General features: G+C 36.4%; 1 protein-coding gene across 10 annotated transcripts in view; it reads right to left on the reverse strand.

Moving 5' to 3' along the window:
* ZFYVE9 (zinc finger FYVE-type containing 9) overlaps window positions 1-22,713 on the reverse strand; it is a 193,048-nt gene that overhangs the window by 91,561 nt on the left and 78,774 nt on the right. For 8 of the 10 annotated variants that reach the window (XM_070259969.1, XM_070259974.1, XM_070259968.1 and 5 more), the window contains 2 exons: window positions 20,606-20,708; window positions 14,421-16,492 (listed from right to left, as the gene is read on the reverse strand). In XM_070259969.1, coding sequence (XP_070116070.1) covers window positions 14,421-16,492; window positions 20,606-20,675 — 2,142 coding nt within the window. In that variant the 5' untranslated portion in view covers window positions 20,676-20,708. Of the gene's footprint in view, window positions 1-14,420; window positions 16,493-20,605; window positions 20,709-21,041; window positions 21,142-22,713 lie in introns of those variants that run through there. The other 2 variants (XM_070259975.1, XM_070259971.1) reach the window with 1 other exon arrangement.

Below are 22,713 nucleotides of genomic sequence, written 5' to 3' on the forward strand. Positions count from 1 at the left end.
GCAAGGCAAGGCAAACGAACATCAAAACAAAAAGACAGGCCAACAATTGGGAGAAAATATTTGTAAATCATATATCCAACAAGGGGTTAATCGCTATACTATATAAAGAACTCACACAACTCAACAACAAACAAATAACTCAATCAAAAAATGGGCAGAGGATATAAACAGATATTTTTTCAAAGAAGATATTCAGATGGCCAATAGGCACATGAAAAGATGTTCAATGTCAGTGATCATGAAGGAAATGCAAATCAAAACTACACGAAGGTATCACCTTACACCCGTTAGAATAGCTATAACCATCAAGACAAAAAAATAACAGATGCTGGAGAGGTTGTGGAGAAAAGGGAACCCTCATATACTGCTAGTGGGAATGCAAACTGGTGCAGCCACTGTGGAAAACAGTATGGAGATGCCTCAAAAATTTAAAAATAGAAATATCATATGACCTGGCTATCCCACTACTGGGTATTTATCCAAAGAACTTGAAATCAACAATTCAAGAAAGCTTATGCACCCTCTATGTTCATTGCAGCACTATTCACAATAGCCAAGATGTGGAAACAACCAAGTGCCCACTGACTGATGATTGGATGAAGAAGATATGATATACATATACAATAGAAGACTACTCAGCCATAAAAAGAGACAGAATCATCCCATACACAACAACATAGATGGACCTTGAGGGTATTACGTTAAATGAAATAAGCCAGACAGAGAAAGTTGAAAACCATATGATTTCACTCATATGTGGAAAATAAACACACAAAGAGAACTGTTTAGTGGTTACCAGAGGGAAGGGTTTGGGGGTTGGGCACAAAGGGGATGGGACACTCTTATATGGTGACTGACAAATAATAATGTACAACTGAAAATTCACTATGTTCTAAACTATCATAATCTGAATAAAAAATGAAATTAAAAACCTCTCAAAAAAAAGTTCCATTTATGATAGCATCAAAAAGAATAAAATACTTAGGAAGTAACTTAACCAAGGAGGTAACAGACTTATACACTGAAAACAACAAAAGATTGCTGAAAAAAATTAAAGATGACATAAATCAATAGAAAGACATCCCATGTTCATGGATTGGAAGACTTAATATTGTTAAGATGTCAATACTACCCAAAGTGATCTACAGATTCAACATAATCCCTATCAAAACCCCAATGGTTTTTGCAGAAATAGAAAAATCCATTCTTAAATTCATATGGAACCTCATGGGATCCCAAATAGCCAAAATAATCTTGACAAAGTAGAACAAAGTTGGAAGATTCATACTTCATGGTTTCAAAATTTACTACGAAGCTACAGTAATCAAAACAGTGTGATATTAGCATAAACACAGATATAAAGAACAACAGGTGGGCCGGCCCAGTGGCGCAGTGGTTAAGCGTGCACGTTCTGCTTCGACAGCCCAGGGTTCACTGGTTCGGATCCTGGGTGCAGACATGGCACTGCTTGGCACACCACGCTGTGGTAGGCGTCCCACATATAAAGTAGAGGAAGATGGGCATGGATGTTAGCTCAGGGCCAGTATTCCTCAGCAAAAAGAGGAGGACTGGTAGCAGTTAGCTCAGGGTTAATCTTCCTCAAAAAAAAAAAAACAAAAAAAAACAGAATAAAACAGAGAGCTCAGAAATAAACTCTCACATATACAGTCAAATGATTTTTGACACGGGTGCCAAGACAATTCAATGGGGAAAGAATAGGCTTTTTAACAGATAGTGCTGGGAAAACTATATATCCACATTTAAAAGAATGAAATTTGACTCTTACATTATACCATATACAAAAATGAATTCAAAGTGGATCAAAGACCTAAATGTAAGTACTAAAGTTATAAAACTCTTAGAAGAAAATACCTCAGAGATATGGCGGGTTCAGTTCCAGACCACCGCAATAAAGCAAATATCACAATAAAGTGAATCACACAAATTTTTAGTTTCCCAGTGCATATAAAAGTTATGTTTACACTGTACTGTAGTCTATTAATGGTGCAACAGCATTATGTCTAAAAAAGCAATGTATACATCTGAATTACAAAAATATTTTATTGCTGAAAAATGCTAAACATGGGCCCGGCCCGGTGGCACAGCGGTTAAGTTCGCACCTTCCACTTCGGCGGCCCGGGGTTCACGGGTTCAGATCCCGAGTGTGGACATGGCACCACTTGGCAAAAGCCATGCTGTGGTAGGCGTCCCACACATAAAGTAGAGGAAGATGGGCACGGATGTTAGCTCAGGGCCAGTCTTCCTCAGCAAAAAGAGGAGGATTGCAGCAGTTAGCTCAGGGCTAATCTTCCTAAAAAAAAAAAAAGCTAAACATCACTGAGCTTTCAGCAAGTTATAATATTTTTGCTGGTGGAAGGTAAAAATGCTGGTGGAATTATAAAAAACACAATTATCTGCAGAGCGCAATAAAGTGAAGCATAATAAAACAAGGTGTGCCTATATAGGGAAAAAGTTCCATGACATTTCGTTTGGCAATGATTTCTTAGATATAAGACATAAAGCACATGCAATAAAAGAAAAAATAGATCAGTTGAACTTCATCAAAATTTAAAACTTTCGCTATCAACACAAAGTGAAAAGGCAACTCATGGAATGGGAGAAAACATCTGCAAATCAGATATCTGATAGAGGATTGATATGCAGAATATATAAAGAACTCTACAACTCACCAACAAGAAATACTTTATAAAGAAACAATACCCAATTTTCCATAGAGATATATTTGAAATAATGAACTACCAATTAATGACAATCCACTATGCAGTGCTAGGTAACACACTACTCCTAATACTTGTAATTCACTCATTCAACCAATTTTTATTATATACAATTGTGCAAGTTAAGTATTATTACCACCATTTTACAGATGATGAAAGTGCATTGCCCAAGATCATGAAGAAGCTAGTAAATGGCTACAAGGTCACTCTGAACCTAGGTTTGTTGAGAAATATTGATCTCTTTTGCTCTTTACAATGCTCTTAAGACCACAATTCAACCAATGTTCAGTGTGAGAAATTACTACCTCTCTGCTTGCCAAGGAGCAAAACCAGAGCCCATATATTAGCAGAAGACAGACAAACCTTGAGAAAATTGATCTCCGAAGTTGTAAGCCAAAAGATTATGCTAATGTGCTTCTAATTCAGGGTCTTATGAAGGTTATTCTATATTCACTAACAAAATCCTCAAATGTTAAACAAAAATGACTGTAACTCAAGTTGTTAAAAAATAAATTGCAAGTAATTTAACACATAACTTTATTTAAAATAAGAAATTGCCTTCTAATAAAATAAATTCCAGACATTTTTCACCTTTCTTTTTGAAATAAGTGTAAAATTTACTTTGAAAACATGGTGTAAATGCAGACATTCCTCTCAGGAATGCTAAGGAAAGAGAAATCACCACAAAACCTATTATTTTATTTTTATCCTCTCAACTACATTTACAGGAAAAGAGCATGAGTCATATAGCCAAGAAAACTTTAGTTGGTTCCTAGTTCCACCATCTCAGTTTCTCCAACTGTAAAACAGGGATGGTATCACCTTTCACATAGGTTTACTAGGAAGATCAAACTAGATAATAAACAAATCACAGACTACGTACGTACTAAACAAACGTTAGCTCCCTTCTGTTTCCCTCTTAGCTGGCTGCCCAGGAACTCTGTGGTCATAGTCCAGGTGTGGCTAGAGAAGTGGTCCTGTCAAGTACCTCAATTTCATCACTCCCTTATTCTTTTTTTACCTGAAACCACTGCACACGTTTTGGAGTGTGGGCTCTAGAAGTCAAAGTGCCTGAGTCTGAATCCTAACTCCACTTATTGGCTGCGTGATTTTGAACAAGTTACTTAATTTTTCTAGATCTATTTCATCACTTGTAAAATGAGGATTATAACACTAGCTACACCTCATAGGGTGTTATGTATTTTTAAATAAGATAAGCAGCATTTATAAACGTATTTGGCACATAGTAAACAAATATTCTCCTCACCACCACTACCACCATCAGCATCACCCCATTGCAGAGCATTCGCAGCTTTGTCATTGCTTTGTTACTTGCTTCATATATTTAAGTTTGTCATCTACAGAAACATGAGCAGTATGTTTCAGTAGGGTGACCATTCTTCTACTTTTTTTGTACCTCTTTGGTTATAAAACAGAACACTAAGCAATAAGTAAATGCTCACTGAATCAATGAACGAACAAATAAATGAAATGGATGGATAGATGGTGCCATACATTGGCCCTTTAGAACTTTTCCTGCTTGCCCAATCCAAATTATCTGTATTGCAAAGACAACTAATAACTCAGAATGTCTCCAAAGACAAATACTAAGCCTATTCCATGAAACCAGGACTGGACTAGCATAAACTGACTGAAGGTTTAATACCAAATCTCACGGGGCTATCAAAATTTCAATTCTCTACTAGGCGTTACTTTCCCACTCCAAGATAACTATCCCTTTCTTCTCAAACCTTCATTATTTATATTTCACCTTCCTCAATATTTACATTTTCCATGTGAAGTATCAGCCAAGCAGATGTAAATTTCTTCATGCTTTCACTGCTAAACCCATAAACCTACTTCTGTCTGTTTTCACCTTCTCTTCCTTCCCCATTAAAGACCAAACTCTCAACATGCGCATAGATCCCATCCCTTGTGCATTTTCAAGGATTTTTCTCTTCCTTTGATCAATCTCACTTTTCTCCTAAAACAACTTGTCTAGAGGATAATTCACAGCATTATATTAATAGAATAGTATTTCCTATCCTTAAAAAAATTCATCCATAACCCATCTTCATCTAATAATTGCTCCAATTTTTTTTGTTCTCACGGCAAAACTTCTTGAAAAAGCCATCTCCAACTCCTCATCTTTATTCCATTTTCAACCCATTTCCCATTTTCAACATTCTGGCTTCTGTATCCACAGCTCTCCCAAGTCTGCTTTTATCAGACTCGGACCCCAGTGCAGCCAAGTCCAATGGTCCCCTTCCTATTCACATCTTATTGACCTCTCATCGGCATTTTACATAGGTGATAATCCCCCTTTGACAAACTACATTCTTCTTTTGACTTCCAAGATACCACGTTTTCTTGGTCTTCTGCCTACCTCTCTGGCTACTTCTTCTCAGTCACTTATACAGGATCCTTCTTCTCCACTTGACCTCATTGGCTCAGCCCTGGCGCCCTTCCCTCCCCCCTGTATACTCTTCCCTAGGTGAGCTCATCCATTCCGACAGCTTCCCATCATACTCCTTACATGTCCTGCAAAGCCCAACATGATCTATTCCCTGACTTCCTCTCCAAGCTTTTTAGGTAACTCTTCCCTTACTCTCCATATTTTAACCACAATGAATTCCTTTCAGTTTCTTGAATAGGTGCTTTCCTACCTCAGAGGCTTTGTCCATGCTGTTAATTCCTCCTGAAGCAGTCTTCTCTGTTCTTTGAATGGCTGATTCCTCAACTTTCACGAGTCATCTAAAATGTCACTTCTCAGAGGACTTCCCAGACCTTCTTCCCCTCCCTATTTTTTATATTACCCCTCCTTGTTTATTTCCTTCATAGTCGGTATCACAATTTGTAATTATATGCTTCTCTGATTTTGGTTATTCCCACTAATATTTACATGAAGGTAAGTATTACAATGTCATCAGTGTAAACTCAGCACCAAGCACAGTGACAGACAAATAACAAGCACTCAATGTTTGTTGAATAAATTAATGATTCAGGACTCATTCATTCATTAACATTTATTGAAAAATTGGAGGTGATAGGTATTGTGCTAGATGCTGGGGATATGAAGATAAATCAAAACCAGTCTCAGGATCCTTATAGCCCAATGAGGGAGAAAGACAAAAATAATACTGTGTGATAAGTGCCACAACATAGGTGAGGCCGAATGTTAGCCAACACAGCCTTTTCAAGGTCTGAATGGAAAACTCTTCCCTAATTCCATTAGAGTCCATGTTTAATCCAAATGCTGATCCTGTTTTTATCATGCCAGAATAGTTAAAATCATAATGTTAATAACAAGAGACAGGTTTTCAGGCAGAGCATGAGTGAAACTGTGAATTACCATGCAACATTCTAGTTAAAGCATCCATTTCTTACTCTTATATCTACTGGTTCTCATCAATAGGTAAGTAAATAGGAAATTAGGAAAATACACTTGTTTTGATTTGAATCTGTCCTTAAATAGAAAAAACATATACAACTAATTTAAAATATTTTCCAAAGTTTATATCCACTATATTCTGAAGTTGATACTATCATCTAAAGACTCAAGGTGTTGCATAAAAAGATGTACTGCTGCATTAAGAGACAGTATTCACTCATTTCTTTGTTTATCCAACAAATATCTGGTGAGTACCCACTACGTGCTAGGGCTGAGGATATAGCAGCAAGGCAGGCAGAAAAGATTCTTATCCTCATGGAGCTTTAGACGTGAATTGGAGAGACAAACAATAAACAAGAAAACATGTAAATAAAATCATAATTGAAATCTCAATAGATCATTTCTAAAATTGATAATCAAGAAAACATCTAGGGGTCAGCCCGCTGGCGCAGCAGTTAAGTTCTCATGTTCCGCTTCCACGGCCCGGGGTTTGCCAGTTTGGATCCCACGTATGGACATGGCACCACTTGGCAAGCCATGCTGTGGCAGGCGTCCCACATATAAAGTAGAGGAAGATGGGCACAGATGTTAGCTCAGGGCCAGTCTTCCTCAGCAAAAAGAGGAGGATTGGCAGCAGACGTTAGCTCAGGGCTAACCTTCCTCAAAAAAAATAAAAATAAAAATAATTTTAAAAATTTTTAAAAAAGAAAACATCTAAGTAATTCTATTGAAATGTATTCTTTAGAAATGTGTTGTTAAATACTTAGAGATACTTCTAAAATAATTAAAAATGGCTATCTAAGAGAATGAATGGACCACAGACCAGGAGAAAATATTTGCAAAAGATACATCTGACAAAAGAACTTGTATCTAAAATGTAAAAAGAACTCTTAAAACTCAGTAATAAGAAAACAAACAGGGGCCAACAGGTGGTGCAGAGGTTAATTTAACGTGCTCTGCTTCAGTGGCCCAGGGTTCACTGGTTCAGATGTTGGGTGCAGACCTACGCACTGCTTATCAAGCCATGCTGTGGAGGTGTCCTACATATAAAATAGAGGAAGATGGGCACAGATGTTAGCTCAGGGCCAATCTTCCTCAGCAAAAAGAGGAGGATTGGCAGTGGATGTTAGCTCAGGGCTAATCTTCCTCAAAACAGAAAAAACAAAAACAGAAAACAAACAACCTGATTAAAAAATGAGTGTCTGAATGGATACCTCACCAAAGAAGATACTACAGATGGTAAACAGGCATATGAATAGATGTTCAACATCGTATGTCATTAGGGAATTGCAAATATTTTTTAAAATGAGAAACTACAACACCTATTAGAATAGCTAAAATGCAAAACTGACAACACCAAGTGCTACCAAGGATGTAGAGCAACAAGAACTCTCATTCAATGCTGATGGGAATGCAAAATAGTACAGTCACTTTGGAAGACAAACGGGCAGTTTCTTACAAAGAAAACCACAGGCTTCCCATACAATCCAGCAATCATGCCCCTAGGTATCTATACAAATGAGCTGAAAACTTACATCCACACAAAAACCTGCACACAAATGTTTATAACAGCTTTATTTATTTATGATGGTCAAAAACTGGAAGCAATCAAGATATCTTGCAATAGCTGAATGAATAAACAAACTGTGGTACATTCATACAATAGAATATTATTCAGCAATAAAAAGAAATGAGTTATCAAATCACAAAAAGACATGGAGCAAACCTAATGTATATTGCTAAATGAAAGAAGCCAGTCTGAAAAGGCTACATACTGTATGATCCCAACTATAAGACATTCTGGAAAAGGTAAAACAATAGGGACACTAAAAAGATCAATGGTTCAGGGAGAGGAAAGGGGAGATGCGTAGTTGGTACACAAAGGATTTTTAGGGTAGTGTAACTGTTATACATGATACTGTGATAGGATACATAATATGCATTTATCAAAACTCATAGAACTGTATAACCAAAAGAGTGACCTCTAATGTACACTACAGTATATATTTCTTATATAGGACTTTAGTTAATAACACTGTGTCAGTACTGATTCATCAATTTTTTCTTTTTTTTAAAGACTGGCATCTGAGCTAACAACCGTTGCCAATCTTCCTTTTTTTTCCTTCTGCTTTTTCTCCCGAAATCCCCCCAGTACATAGTTGCATATTTTAGCTGTGGGTCCTTCTAGTTGCGGTATGTGGGACACTGCCTCAGCATAGCCTAACGAGCAGTGCCATGTACGTGCCCAGGATCCAGGGAACCCCTGGGCCACCAAAGTGGAGCACGTGAACTTAACCACTCGGCCACGGGGCTGGCCCCTGATTCATCAATTTTAACTAAAGTACCACACTAGTGCAAGACGTTATTTGGGTCAACCAGGAAGCGGGGGGGAGGAACTCTGTACTTTCCGCTCGATTTTTCTACTCTAAAAAATAGTCTACTAATTTTTTTAAGTGAATATGTCTAGGACATTAGACTAGGGATATGTAGAAGCAGGAGGCTGCCTCTTCAAAGTATATATATTACTTGGTGTAAAAAAAAGAAAAACGGTACCGGCTCTCTCCATCCCTTCTCAAAATGTGTGTTTTATTCTCAATTTTAAATTTGAACAGTTATTTTTAATGTATTTTAATTCCTTAAAGTATTTTTTTCACTTAAACTAAAAATATGTTATAATGAATTAAATATCAAAATATTATTATATAGTTCTGTTATATACCTTTATAGATAAAATTACTCCTGATTTTACTGTGGAACACTAATTCAAATTAAAGGCATAGACGCTCACTATAGTTTGCCATTTTAAACATATACATATTATATAAATTATATAAATATAAACTTATGAAATATATATAAATGTTATAAAATATATATATGTTATAAAAATATAAAATGTAACATTTTATAATTACATTTATAAATGTTAAATAAATGTAAAATATCTGTAACTTCAAGTGTCTGAAGGAGGAAACCCTTCTAGAACTATATTAAAAATTGATCTAGATCATTTTTCAATATGTCACTTTGACATTATATATGTCATCAAGCTATTTTTTTTTAAACTGTAAGTGATTAAGATCTTGTGTGCCTAAAGGGATCTTGAAGAAATAAGTATTGGAAATGAAGAAAAAAGGAAACAGTGATTGTAAATAAACCTCTCAGTGTAGCCTCCTAAAACGGTACCCTGACAAAGAGCATTGCAGTCTAACTGAGATGATTTTCAAAAAACACTTTAAACACAGCACATTTCAAAATTAAACAAAATAAATGGTATACTCTTCCCACAAAGTGATCTCAGCTAATCAGTAAGTTTAGTAATAATTTTACAGAGATAAATCAGTGCTAACACAAATCTTTCCGGTCCTGTACTTTTTTCCAAACAAAGAAGTTCAAACACAGAAAGAACACAGCTCTTTCAGAGATGCAAAGAAGAGGGATAAAGTCTATTCTTTCCTTTTACAGAAGAGGAAACAGAAGCCCAGAGCTTTTTCATACCCATTCCAGTACTCTTTCCCAGACTATCTCTCCTACAGTTTCTAATCACTAATGCAGTAAAAACTCATCTATTTTGAATTATATTTTTTTAAGTCAACTACAGTGGAAAAATAGTGTGAGTAAACTGGAGCGGTATACATATATTACTGTGACTAAATCTCTCCTCATTCAATGAGTTGGCACCCATATTGTTCTTTTCCTACTTTGTAGTTCAAGACCTGATGGGAGAAGGAAAACCTAAAATCCTGCTAACTTTGATAGGTTCCCCATCACCTGATAGCACCACTCAACATTTTTGTCTTCCTTAAAAATTCAAATACTCAAATTCCCAATCCTTTACCACTGCCCAAAACGTATGTTCACCAAAAGACAACGACTTACCTTTTTAGTAGGCAATTCTAGTAGATAAATTTTGTTGCTATGTCCAGTGTAGTAAAAAGAGTGTGGGGCTTTCGAGTCAGATCTGCCTTAAAATCCATACACTCTCATTTAGAAACTCTGAGAATTTAGGCAAATTACTTGAGGCGTACTTTTCTCGCTTGTAACTGTGTCTCAGAAAATCGTGATGTTAGGCTAGACAAGCCTAGCATAAAGTGGGAGTGTTCAAAAATGGTATTCTATTCTCATCTTTCACACCACTCCAAACAAATACAAAATATCTAAGTTATAAGCATAATTTCAAGAGGTTTTTCTTTTAAAGGCTATTTTTATGTCTACTTCTATCAAGTAGTAGACAGAACAGTTTACCAGCTGGCACCTAGTGAACAATAACTGGCCACATCAGTGACAGTAATTGATAAAGTGTGGCAAAGACTTGCAAATGACCAAATAAAAGACATCTTCTTTTCTTTTAGAAATTCTTCTCCGCTTTCAAAAAAACTCCTCTCTCTTTTACTCTTAAACTTAATGGCTTTCACAGGCCTTTGAAGTCAAAAGATCAAATAAAAAGGGATCAAAATATTTGTGGCAAATGGAGCCCAACAGAAGATAACCACGGTCTGCTGGAATCAGCGATTTCCATAGGCGATTAATAAGGGTACAGAATAATGGTGATCATTTGAACCTAGAGGGGACCTTTTGAGGAAGGAGTTCTCTACACTCTTTCTATTCTCCAATTTATCACCTATCGTACAGGAGAAGTAAGGATGCTGCTGCTATTTAAAGTCATTATCTAAATAATGTATGAAATAAAAAACTCACATTTGCTGAACATTTTAGAGAGTGTGACATGCTTTTCCAATTAACAATGAAGAATGGAATCCAGGTGTCTTGATCATCATTATAGCAATATAGGAAAAAGTGGCAATATTTCAACACTTTCATAAACTCTAGTGTAATTATTTTATATTTCACTTAATTACATTATACCAAGATGAATGTTATAACAATTATAATATCTACTACTTATCAAGAACTGAATATAAGCCCTATACTCTGCTAAATAATATTCCACATTTTCTATTAACTCCTTCTATATTCAAGTGTGTTTTTATCTTGACGCTACCGATGCTCCACTGAGATCCCATTTTTCTCACACACTTTAGAACTTTGTTCCATAAATTATACCCACTTTTTTTATAGCTCCCTTTCCAAACAGTCTTTTTGTATCATGACTCCTAACTCCCTCTGCCATTCTTGGAAAAATTAAGCTCTCATTCCTCAATGATCCTAAAGTATTTTGTTCATACTGCTAATATGAATAAGGAGATATTCTAGGGGAAGTAGTATGACTGAAAGAAAGGGTACCAGCTTCAAAGTTGACTCTAGCATTTTCAAGCTGTGTGACCTTGGGCATATTCCTTGACCTCTCTGAGCCTCCGATTCTTGATCTGTCAAATAGGAAAAAATTAACAACCCATTCTACAAGACTGTGATGGAGAGTAAATAAGAATGAATGAATATAAAGCACACATAACTGGTTCTTAATACACTGCATTATAATTTGTTGTGGGATGGTCTGTTTGTCTACTCAGATCAGTGGTTCACAGTTTTTTCAGGATTTTTGAAAAACTTCAAGAAATCCAAATATTCCTCTCCCCACTCACTGAAATTACTGCCCTTGATTATAAATTCCATGAGGTCATACCTCCCCATTTATGTATCTCTGAATCTGCAATACCTCGCCCAGAACCCTTCATATATTAGATGCTCAATATATGTTTGTGACGCTTAAGAGAATTTAGCTGTAGATGTTAAGTAGAGAAATTACAGGATATGCTTACTTTCTATTAGAATTTAACAATTTCTTTTTTCAACAGTAAAAACTATTTTACAAAATCACATTTCCTGGAGTATTTTTCTAGCTACATTCCCAGTATAATCTGATTAATACCTAGAAAAAGTATACCTATGTTTATAAGCCCTTTCCTTCTGAGAAGCTCAAGGATTTTTATAGACATTATCTCATCAATCCTTAGAACATCACTGAGGTAACTGGAGATGGAAAGGTAAAAGATGAAATATGAATCCATAATCCATATGAATTCATAAATTCCACTTAGCAAAAATTCTATCTAATTTTTCAACTTATGTGCATTTTGCCACCATTTTCTTCTTGAATCCATGTAAATTACCTATTTACTCATTGCATTTGGATATGCTGGTCTGGAGCAAAAGTGTTTTTACTATTTGCTTAAGAAAGCAAAATTTTCAGGAAATGTTAAAAGTAGTAAGTAAAACATAGAACAATATAAAAATGACATCTCTAATACCCCAATAGAAAACTGTTCAGGTTACTGACCATAGGTTTACTTCAGAGTGCAAAGTATTGAAGAATTAAACACATTATTTTCTTCAAACTTTAATAATCACAGATGAACAGCCCAGTCAAGCTTTAACTTCTTTCTGCTCCCCATCATTTGATTCTTTTGTGCTAGGACCCTACGGTAGGCCTTGCTGATTTCCCATCCAGGAGCCACGCTCCCCCTTTTCCTTCTTAACAGAATCCTACTTCTATTCAGGCAACACTGGGCTGAGCCCCCGGAGATGAATCATGATTGATCTTAGCCAATCGTGGTAGTTCTGCTCCCCTTTGTCAGTAACTGGTCTAAGAGTGAACCTGTAGTCTAGAACTGGCCAATAAACGGAAATTAGTTGCTGGGGATTCTTTCCTCCCAGATGAGAGGGCAGCAAGAGGAATGGGCTCTTTTGCCCCCAGCCAGTTTCTTTGCACTTGGGAAGCTGCCAGGTTGGACCTGATGCTTAGAGTTGTGCCACTATATTGAGACCATGAGGGGAAGACCAAGAGGAGTTCAGTGATCTTGACTCTGTATCCAGATATAACAGGGTCTCTATCTTCAGGCTTCCTGTTATGTGAAATAAATGTTATTTTTGTCTAAGTCACTGAGGGTCAGGTACTCTGTTCCTTAAAGTTGAAAGCATCCTAAGTAATACAGACAGATCAATAAATCAAGCAAAAAGGGAAATAGAGGTTAATTATTGAGCACTTACTATAATCTCATTTAGTCTTCACAGCAGCCTAATAAAAATGATTAATATTTTTGTTTTGTTTTTATTAAAAACTAAGGCTTAATAAAGTTATACAGCTAACAGCAACAAAGCTGAAGTTCCAATCTAGATCTGACACCTAACCTTGCATTCTTTTTAAAAATTCAAAATCTGGGGCTGACCCCCTGGCTGAGTGGTTAAGTTCATATGCTGTACTTTGGGGGCCTGAAGTTCACAGGTTCGGATTCTGGGTGTGGACCTACACACTGCTCATCAAGCCATGCTGAGGCAGCATCCCACGTAGAAGAACTAGAGTGACCTACAACAGGATATACAACTATGTACTTGGGCTTTGGGGAGGGGAAAAAAAAGAGGAAGATTGGCAACAGATGTTAGCTCAGGGCCAGTCTTCCTCAACAACAACAACAACAACAACAACAACAACAACCAGCATTAAAAAAAAGCTGGCAATTTAAAAAAAATAAACACCGAAATCTCCCTTCCTCCCTGTTTCTTAAAAAACAAACAGCCTAGTGACATACTGGTTGAGTTCATGCGCTCTACTTCAGCAGCCCAGGGTTCATGAGTTTGGATCCCAGGTGCAGACCTATATACTGCTCATCAAACCATGCTGTGGCGGTGTCCCATATACAAAAAATAGAGGAAGATTGGCACAGATGTTAGCTCAGGGGCAATAATCACCAAAAAACAAAAACAACAAAAAGAACCAAACAAATAAACTGATGTGTTACTAGCTAACAGAATTTAGGGAGAGCTAAGGAATATCAACTCTTCTTATAACCTTGTTACAAGGATCTATAACCTTGAACTCTATTCTGTATCAAAGTTATATGAGGGAAAAGGCAAAAATATGTGTGTGTATATATATAAAAAGTTCTAGAAAGTCTAGTGCAATGGCAAAAATCCTACACAAAAAACTGGCATGGATTCTAAGTGTAATATTCAATTTCTCAAGAACTAAAAAATATGAAGTCAGTCACAAATATTTCTTAAACTGAATGAGTAACCTCCTTATTTCAAACTATTTCATTAACCAAATATCTATCAATATAGAAACCACAAAGTTAACACTTCCTCAATTCTCATCTCTTCATGAAAACTGATTCAGCTTAAGTCTTGGCAACAAAAAAATCACATAAACACTAAGAATCAGCAAGCTTATTTTTTATTTAGAAATTTCCTAGCACTGGTTTTCAAAAGCTATTTATAATGCCATCTCAACCAGAAGTATGTTCACCTGATATTGCCTTTATTAATTTCTAATTGAAAATTAGAGCATTACAAAATGGGCATGCCAGATTTCTGACCTGATACACACAACTTACCTTTCCACATGCTCTGCAGTGATGCCTCCTTTTGGTGAATGTAAACCTGGCTTCACATTTCATGCAATTTGGAGCCTGAGAATCCGGTACCCATACTGGAGCCACCTCACCCAGAGTGGTAAATGGCTTTCTGGCAGAAATTCCAAACTGACCAGCTCTTAGATCATTATCTGGGCTATCTGGAGCTAATGCAAGGCACGGTCTACTGGATATCCCAGCCTCATAACTTTCTAAATGTTCCCCATTTGTGTCAGCAATAGAGATGTTTCCCAAAGAGGCATTGCATACATTGGTTGCTGAGTTGTCCCCTAATTTTGCTTTCCCAAGAACATCATTTTTGTTTTTAATATTATTTCCATTGTTTGCAGGAAGGTCATTTTGTAAATGCTCTGATAATGGCTTTGGAATTTGAAGTTTAAGATTAGAAGGTTGCTTAGGTCTTGCACCACCAAAAGGAACACTGATAGACTGCAGGTTTGCCACTATCTTGGGTGAAGATTGCCCAAGCACTGATGGAACCTGACTACAGAAACTGTGTAAATAATTTTTCTTCATTAGGTCACCAGTGCTGTTTGAAACTAGTCCACTCCCTTCAGTGGCTTCATTTCCTCTCTGTTCATAAATATTTGAGTAGCATTCTGACTTGCTCTCCTCTATTTCCTTTTCTTCTGTTACTGAATCTTCTTTGGAGGGTAAAGTCTTTGGAATAAAACAAACAACTGGGCTCTGCATTCCATAGGAATCACAACAATTAGATAGAGAATTTGCTGCTGGTGTATCCGTAACAGTGGAGAAATCACATCCTTCACTTTCATTCATACAAGTTCCTTTTAAATCTAGACCTGCTTCTGCCGTTCTATCACTCTCTCCTCCCCTATCATTGTAAGTGTCCTCAGGCTGATTCAACTGCAGGAACTTCTCATTTTCTTTATTTCCCTGGCTGTCATTCATCTCATTTAGTTTAGTCAATTTCCAATTAGTCATCTCCTGAGATTCAGAGAAATGCTCTGTCATATTAAGAAGTTCTGTAGTGCCAAGAATTTCCGCATGTTTAAAACTCTCATTTTCATCAGCTCTAACTTCAGTGGGCACAAGGCAATCTGAAAACTGTTCACAGCTATCATCCCTTCCAGACCCATTAGGCGTGTCTGGTTTGAGAAGCAAAGGTAAACCAGACTGCATGGGTTCTTCAGTTGTTCTCTCCTCTGCTGGCTCTTTTTTCATGAAAATCGCCTCACTCAAGCAGGAAAAGGAATTTGGACTTTCCACATCTGTCCTAGGAGAGCCGTTTTTGCCAGTGAGAACCTCATCTGGTATATAGTTCTCTTGCTTTTTCACAGCAGGACTTCCATCTGTTCCCTGGGAAGAGATCACCGAATCAAATGCTAAACTTGTAATCGCAGACATGGAGGGGTCTCTACCTATATTTTCATCATCCTTTAATTGTGACATGGAACAGACACTGGCTAGATTATCAGATGAAGTAGTACATACACGTTTAACAGGATCCTCCTCTGCATTTGGTCTATTCAACAGATCCATTTGTTTCTCTGAGTTTATATCTTTTTCAGTGGACCCATTTATACTAAAATTAAATTGATCAGTTTGTCTGTATTCGTCATCCAGTGAACAGCTAAAAGTATCCATGAGGGATTGACTATTATAATTATTACAATCCTGTAAATCGCTTTGTAATGTCCTTTTATCACAGTTATGCATGACGGCTACAACAAGAACATTCTTCTCTTCTGGCAGATAAGTTAGGTTTCCACATTTCTTCTCTCCTACTTCGACAGCACTGCATTGATCATCTCGACTACAGTTCCTTCTAATTAACTGATCTTCTGCAACAGCATTTTCATCAATCCACATCGTGGTGATCTCTGGATTTAGACTACAGTCCTGTCCATTAGCACAATGGTCCTCTCCCTCTGTGGTGAGAGTAACTGAATGAGCCAGGGAGAAGACCTTCAGTTGTGGCTGTGACTCATGAGAAACCGCAGGTTGGCGAGAAGGGGAATCTAGAATCTTATTCCACTTTGTATCCAATAAAATAGGAGAAACTGTTTCATCTGAAAAAATAAATAATTACAGTAAGATTACTGGTAATACTGGAAAAGCTAGGACTGAGTCAATCAACTACATTTGCAAATATACTCTGAAAATAAAATATTCCTAAGATATCTGAAAATAGAGTATTCTTAGGATATGAAGTTTCCAATTTTTAGCTAAGAATGAGAAAATATATTTGACTGTTCCCTGTATTATACGTCATCAAATGGTAATATCCCAGAAGATTCCAAACAACCAAAGAATTCTACACCAATCTAGTAACATAATTAAAGTGGCCCACAGGCTGTACTAGAGAGTGGGGGGCTGGAGGAGAGGGTGTCCAGCAATGTGGAAGGCCTTGGATTGGCCCAGCACAAGACAGACTAGAAGCTAATCTAAGATAGAAAACAAGTCAGAACAGTGAAAACAATGTAGTAAATGAGCAGAAAGGAAAGCAAAGGAATTTCTGTAGAAGTAGACAGATGCTCTATAATCTACATGATGACTAAGATGTGGGTTACGTGGCTATATCTGTCAAAACCATATCGTTAAGATCTATACTTTTTAATGTATGTAAATTTTATCTTTAAAAAATATAAAAAAATAACAATGAAGCAGGGAATGAGGAGTGGATGAAGATATATATGAAACAAAAATGACAGAATGTCAATCACTGCTAAAGCTGCGTACTGGGTACACTAGAGCTTATTATACTATTCTGTTTACTTTGTATGTATTTGAAATTTGTCCACACTAGTAAGTTTAAAAACAAGTTTGCTATAGGATATGAAATTCTACTCATAACCATGTCATAACACATTATTAATTAGGTTCATATTTACATTATTATCTGAGGACATTTGGCAAAAAGTATTCATTGTCTTATTAAGTCAACCCACTTATATTCTATCTAAAACATAATTTCCCATAATGTTTCCATTTACTTTTTAACAGATCATGACTATGATGGTTATTTTTCCAAGTTATAGTGTTATGTGTATGTTTAATTAGAGAAATAAGAAATACTACACTTATTCCTTTTTCTGCTTTCTTCCTACAATAAATCTCATCTCCACAGTCCTGAAATTATGCAAATATATTTTCCTCTCAGTAGTAACATTAATCTTTAATGCTCCCTTAGCACACTGTTCCTATCTCTGTTAAAGCATCTGCTACACTGTAATGCAATGGCTTATTTACCTGACTCTTTCAGGCAGAAACCATTACTTTCCATCAATGTAAGTCCTCACTTTGCATAGTGCCTGGTACGGAGGAGGTACACAATAAATACATGCTAAGTGAGTATCTACCACAGTGAGTGTGAGGAACATGAAGATTAAATGATAGCTCTGGCCTCCGAGAAGTACATAATCTAGTTGGAAGAATAAGAAATAGATAGAATACACATAAATATCTAATTAGCAGTACAGGACAGCATAAGTATTTGAAAACTGTTATGCAGTAGTAGAAAATAAATTCAGAGGAGAAGGATATTTTACAGGCTGAGGTAGCAAGCTTGAATTCATGGAGGCAGGAGGAAATGGGCTGGGCTTCAAAGACAATTTTATGTTAAGCTTGGAAAAGAGGGCATTTACAAGGAAGGGAACAAGGACAAGTATAATCCCAAAACAACAATCTGAGAGAGCAATAAGTAAATCAGTTTGGGTTGAAAAAAATTAGTTTAAGGAAGTAGTTAAAAAAAGCTAGAAAGGGCAGACAGTAAAAGCTTTAAAACATCAGATTATGTGGAGAATGAACTTAGTATACTCTGAGTGTTAAATCCTGAGTTTACCAAATCTGGGCTAGCAGAGACTTGAGATTTAGCAACATGTGCTTCCTTTAAAAAAAACAGAAATCTTATTTCCAAGCTGCTTTCTAGAAACAAAAAGGAAAGAGTGCTTCTTACAACAATATTTAACAATATTCAAACATGAATGCTCAGGTATTAAAAACTTCATTTTTAATTTTAATTTAACTTTAATTTAATTTTAATTTTAATAAATTATTCAACTACCTGCTGTGTGGGCATAATGTTTATAGTCTAGTGTCATCACAGTCTGTGTGTGGTATATTTTTCATTTAAAGGAGGAAATTAGGGGCCAGCCTGGTGGCACAGTAGTTAAGTTCGTGTGCTCTGCTTTGGCAGCCCCGCATTTACAGGTTCAGATCCCGGGCACAGACCTACACACTGCTCATCAAGCCATGCTGTGGTGGTGTCCCACAAACAAAATACAGGAAGATTGGCACAGATGTTAGCTCAGCGACAATCTTCCTCAAGCAAAAAGAGGAAGATTGGCAACAGATGTTAGCTCAGGGCCAATCTCCCTCACCAAAAAGAAAAGAGGAGGAAATTAACACAAAATGAGAAATCACTTTATTTAAAAAATACTTGCAAAGGCATCAGGCCAGAAGTGGTAGTTTTAATGCATCTGATACTGAGATTAAAAAAGAAAGTTCAAAAGAAATGAACAATGTAGTTACAAACAAGTAGCTGGCTTCCGAAATTTTTCTCCTTCTAAAGGAGTTATCTTTTTGTCAGCAAATGCTATATTTTCAAACTAAAATGACAACTTTAACTGATTCAACAAAACTGTATTGAAAATCAACTATATACAAAATCCCTTCCTAGAATCTACAGAAGTCACAAAGAGATTGATGTAATGAACTAAGTTTTATTAAGTAGAGTCAGTGGTATTCTAGAAGTATAGAATTCACATGATTAGATGTAGCACCTGTGTAAATATCTCATGACTTAAATAACTGTGATACATAGAGGGCCAAACCAAAGAAAGGATTGAGAAAATACTTGTATAAATGATTGAAACTCAGAGGATAATACATCTTCCAAAGCCCACCTAGATAAAATAAAATCCCAAATGATTAGATTTCACATTTACACGAATCAGGAATGAGCCTAGGTTACGGGTAGCGTTGGGTCATCAATGGTAAACCATGAGAAGAACAGGCCATTCCAGGGATCCTTCGTCTCCCTTTTCCCTACTACCTTCTCTTCAGGGCTTGCTCTATCATACACTTAAGACAACAAAATCAAAACTAATCTCTATTCCCAACTGCCATCAAAGAACAACCTGAATCACTGTATATAATAAAGGTTTGGGGACCATTACTAAAATCATGGGCTTTAGATGGAAATATATCACTTTGTAAACTTGTTCCATGCCATGCCATTTCCCATTAGAACAGAGAACACCAGGCAAGAGGGTAAAGTGAAAGACAGAGATTTAATTATGGCTTATCCATTCAAGCCATACCGAGAGGGGAATTTAAGGAAAAGCTTTACCTAAATGAAGTGAATTTTAAGCAGACACCTTTACACTGGGCCTTGAGAATGTGTAATTTAACAGTTTTGGAAGTTACTTAAAAATGTAAATCTTTGGGGCTGGCCCCGTGGCCGAGTGGTTAAGTTCGAGCGCTCCGCTGCAGGCGGCCCAGTGTTTCGTCAGTTTGAATCCTGGGCGCGGACATGGCACTGCTCATCAAACCACGCTGAGGCAGTGTCCCACATGCCACAACTAGAAGGACCCACAACTAAGAATATGCAACTATGTACCGGGGGGCTTTGGGGAGAAAAAGGAAAAAAAATAAAATCTTTAAAAAAAAAACATGTAAATCTTTTAAAATTAGGTTTAAAATGTATCTTTACTTTATTGGCCAATCAATACACAACAAGCTATTTTTCTTAGCTTAGGAAATACAATCACACATTCTAAAACTTTTCTTGACCATAAATTTGTTGTATAGAGTAGAGAGAGTTCATGCTCCACTACCATACTGCCTGGATTCTAATCCCAACACTTAGTAGCCAAGCCACTCTGGAGAAGTTGCTTAACCTCTCTGAACCTCTATTTTTATCTGTAAAATGCAGATAAGATCTACTTTCATTGGATTATTTTAAACATTAAATAATATAATCCATGTAAATGGTTTAGCGCAGTATCTGACACACAGTGCTAAAAAATGTTAGTTCTTCCTCTGGACATTATTATATAATAGTTTTATCATTAAATCATTGGCCCTGATTTTATTTTTTTTAAAGTACTGCATCCACTTATAACCCCACATTCTCCATATCATAAACACATTCAAATAGATTCACCAAAGTAAATTCTCACCTTCGTTTTGTTCAAATTCATCTAACACCTTGTCCAGGTTGTAAGCTTCTGCTTGGAAGTAATTCTCCATCGGTGAGAAAACACCACTCAGAGATGTTTAAACCTAGAAAGTAGGTCAAATTTGTATTATACTTTCAATTATTAAAATATAATTTATACACATTACAACTGATACAACAGAAATACAAAGGATCATAAGAGACTACTATGAACAGTTATACGCCAACCAATTGGACGACCTAGATGAAATGAATAAATTCCTAGATACAAACAACCTACCAAGACTGAATCATGAAGAAACAGAAAATCTAAATGGATCAATTATTAATAAGGAGATTGAATTAGTAATTAAAAACCACCCAACAAAGAAAAGTCCAGGACCAGACGGCTTCACTGATAAATTCTACCAAACATTTAAAGAAGAATTAATACCAACCCTTCTCAAACTCTTTCAAAGAACAGAAGAGTAGGGAACACTTCCAAATTCATTTTACAAGGCCAGCATCACTTTGACACTAAAACCAGATAAGGACACTGCAAAAAAAGAAAATTATAGGCCAATACCTCTGATGAACAAAGATAAAAAATCCTCAAAAAAATATTAGCAAACTGTGGGACGTAAGGATGATTCAACATCCATAAATCAATCAATATGATATACTACATTGACAAATGAAGGATAAAAATCATACGATCCTCTCAACAGATGCAGAGAATGCATCAGACAAAATTCAACATCCATTCATGATAAGAACTCTCAACAGAGTGGGTACAGAGACAATGTACCTCAACATAATAAAGCCATATGTGACAAGCCCACAGCTAACATCATACTCAACAGTGAAAAGATGAAAGCTTCTCCTCTAAGATCAGGAATAAGACAAGGCAGTTCATTCTCACCACTTTTATTCACATAGTACTGGAAGTCCTAGCCAGAACAATCAGGCAAGAAAAAGAAATAAAATGTATCTGAATCAGAAAGGAAGAAGCAAAACTGTCTCTAGACCAGGTGACATGATGTTATAGTAGCAAACGCTAAAGATGCCACCAAAAAACTGTTAGAACTAATAAATGAATTCAGTAAAGTTGCAGGATACAAAGTCAACACAAAAATCAGTTGCATTTCTATACACTAACAACAAACTATCAGAAAGCAAACAGTTCCATTTACAATTGCATCAAAAAGAACAAAATACCTAGGAATAAATTTAATCAAGGAGGTGAAAGATCTGTACACTGAAAACTCTAAGACATTGATGAAATAAACTGAAGACACAAATAAATGGAAAGATATTCCATGCTCATGGATTGGAAGAAGTAATATTGTTAAAATGTCCATAATACCCAAAACTCAAATCTCCAGATTCAGTGCAATCCTTATCAAATTTCCAATAGCATTTTTCACAGAAATAAAAAATAATAAGGGGTCAGCCTGTCAGCGCAGTGGTTAAGTTTGCATGTTCTGCTTCTGTGGCCCGGGATTTGCCGGTTTGGATCCCAGGTACAGACCTACACACCGCTTGTCAAGCCATGCTGTGGTAGGCATCCCACATATAAAGTAGAGAAAGATGGGCATGGATGTTAGCTCAGGGCCAGTCTTCCTCAGCAAAAAAGAGGACTGGCAGCAGATGTTAGCTCAGAGATAATCTTCCTCAAAAAATAAAATAAAATAAATAATAAAATCCTAAAATTTATATAGAACCACAAAAGACACCAAATAGCCAAAGCAATTTTGAGAAAGAACAAGGCTGTAGCCATCACACTTCCCAATTTAAAACTACATTACAAAGCCATAGTAATCAAAACAGTATGGTACTGGCATAAAAACAGACACATAGATCAATGGAACAGAACAGAGAGCCCAGAAAAAAACCCACACATAAACAGTCAATTAATTTACAACAAAGGGGCCAAGAACACACAATGGGGAAAGGATATTCTCTTCAACAAATTGTGTGAGGAAAACTGGACAACCACATGCAAAAGAACGAAACTGGATACCTATCTTACGCCATACACAAAAATCAACTCAAATGGATTAAAGACTTGAACATAAGACCTGAAACCATAAACCTCCTGCAAGAAAATATAGGTGGTAAGTCCCTTGA

Source organism: Equus caballus, chromosome 2, assembly GCF_041296265.1.
Source record: "Equus caballus isolate H_3958 breed thoroughbred chromosome 2, TB-T2T, whole genome shotgun sequence".
Taxonomy (NCBI): Eukaryota; Metazoa; Chordata; class Mammalia; order Perissodactyla; family Equidae; genus Equus; species Equus caballus.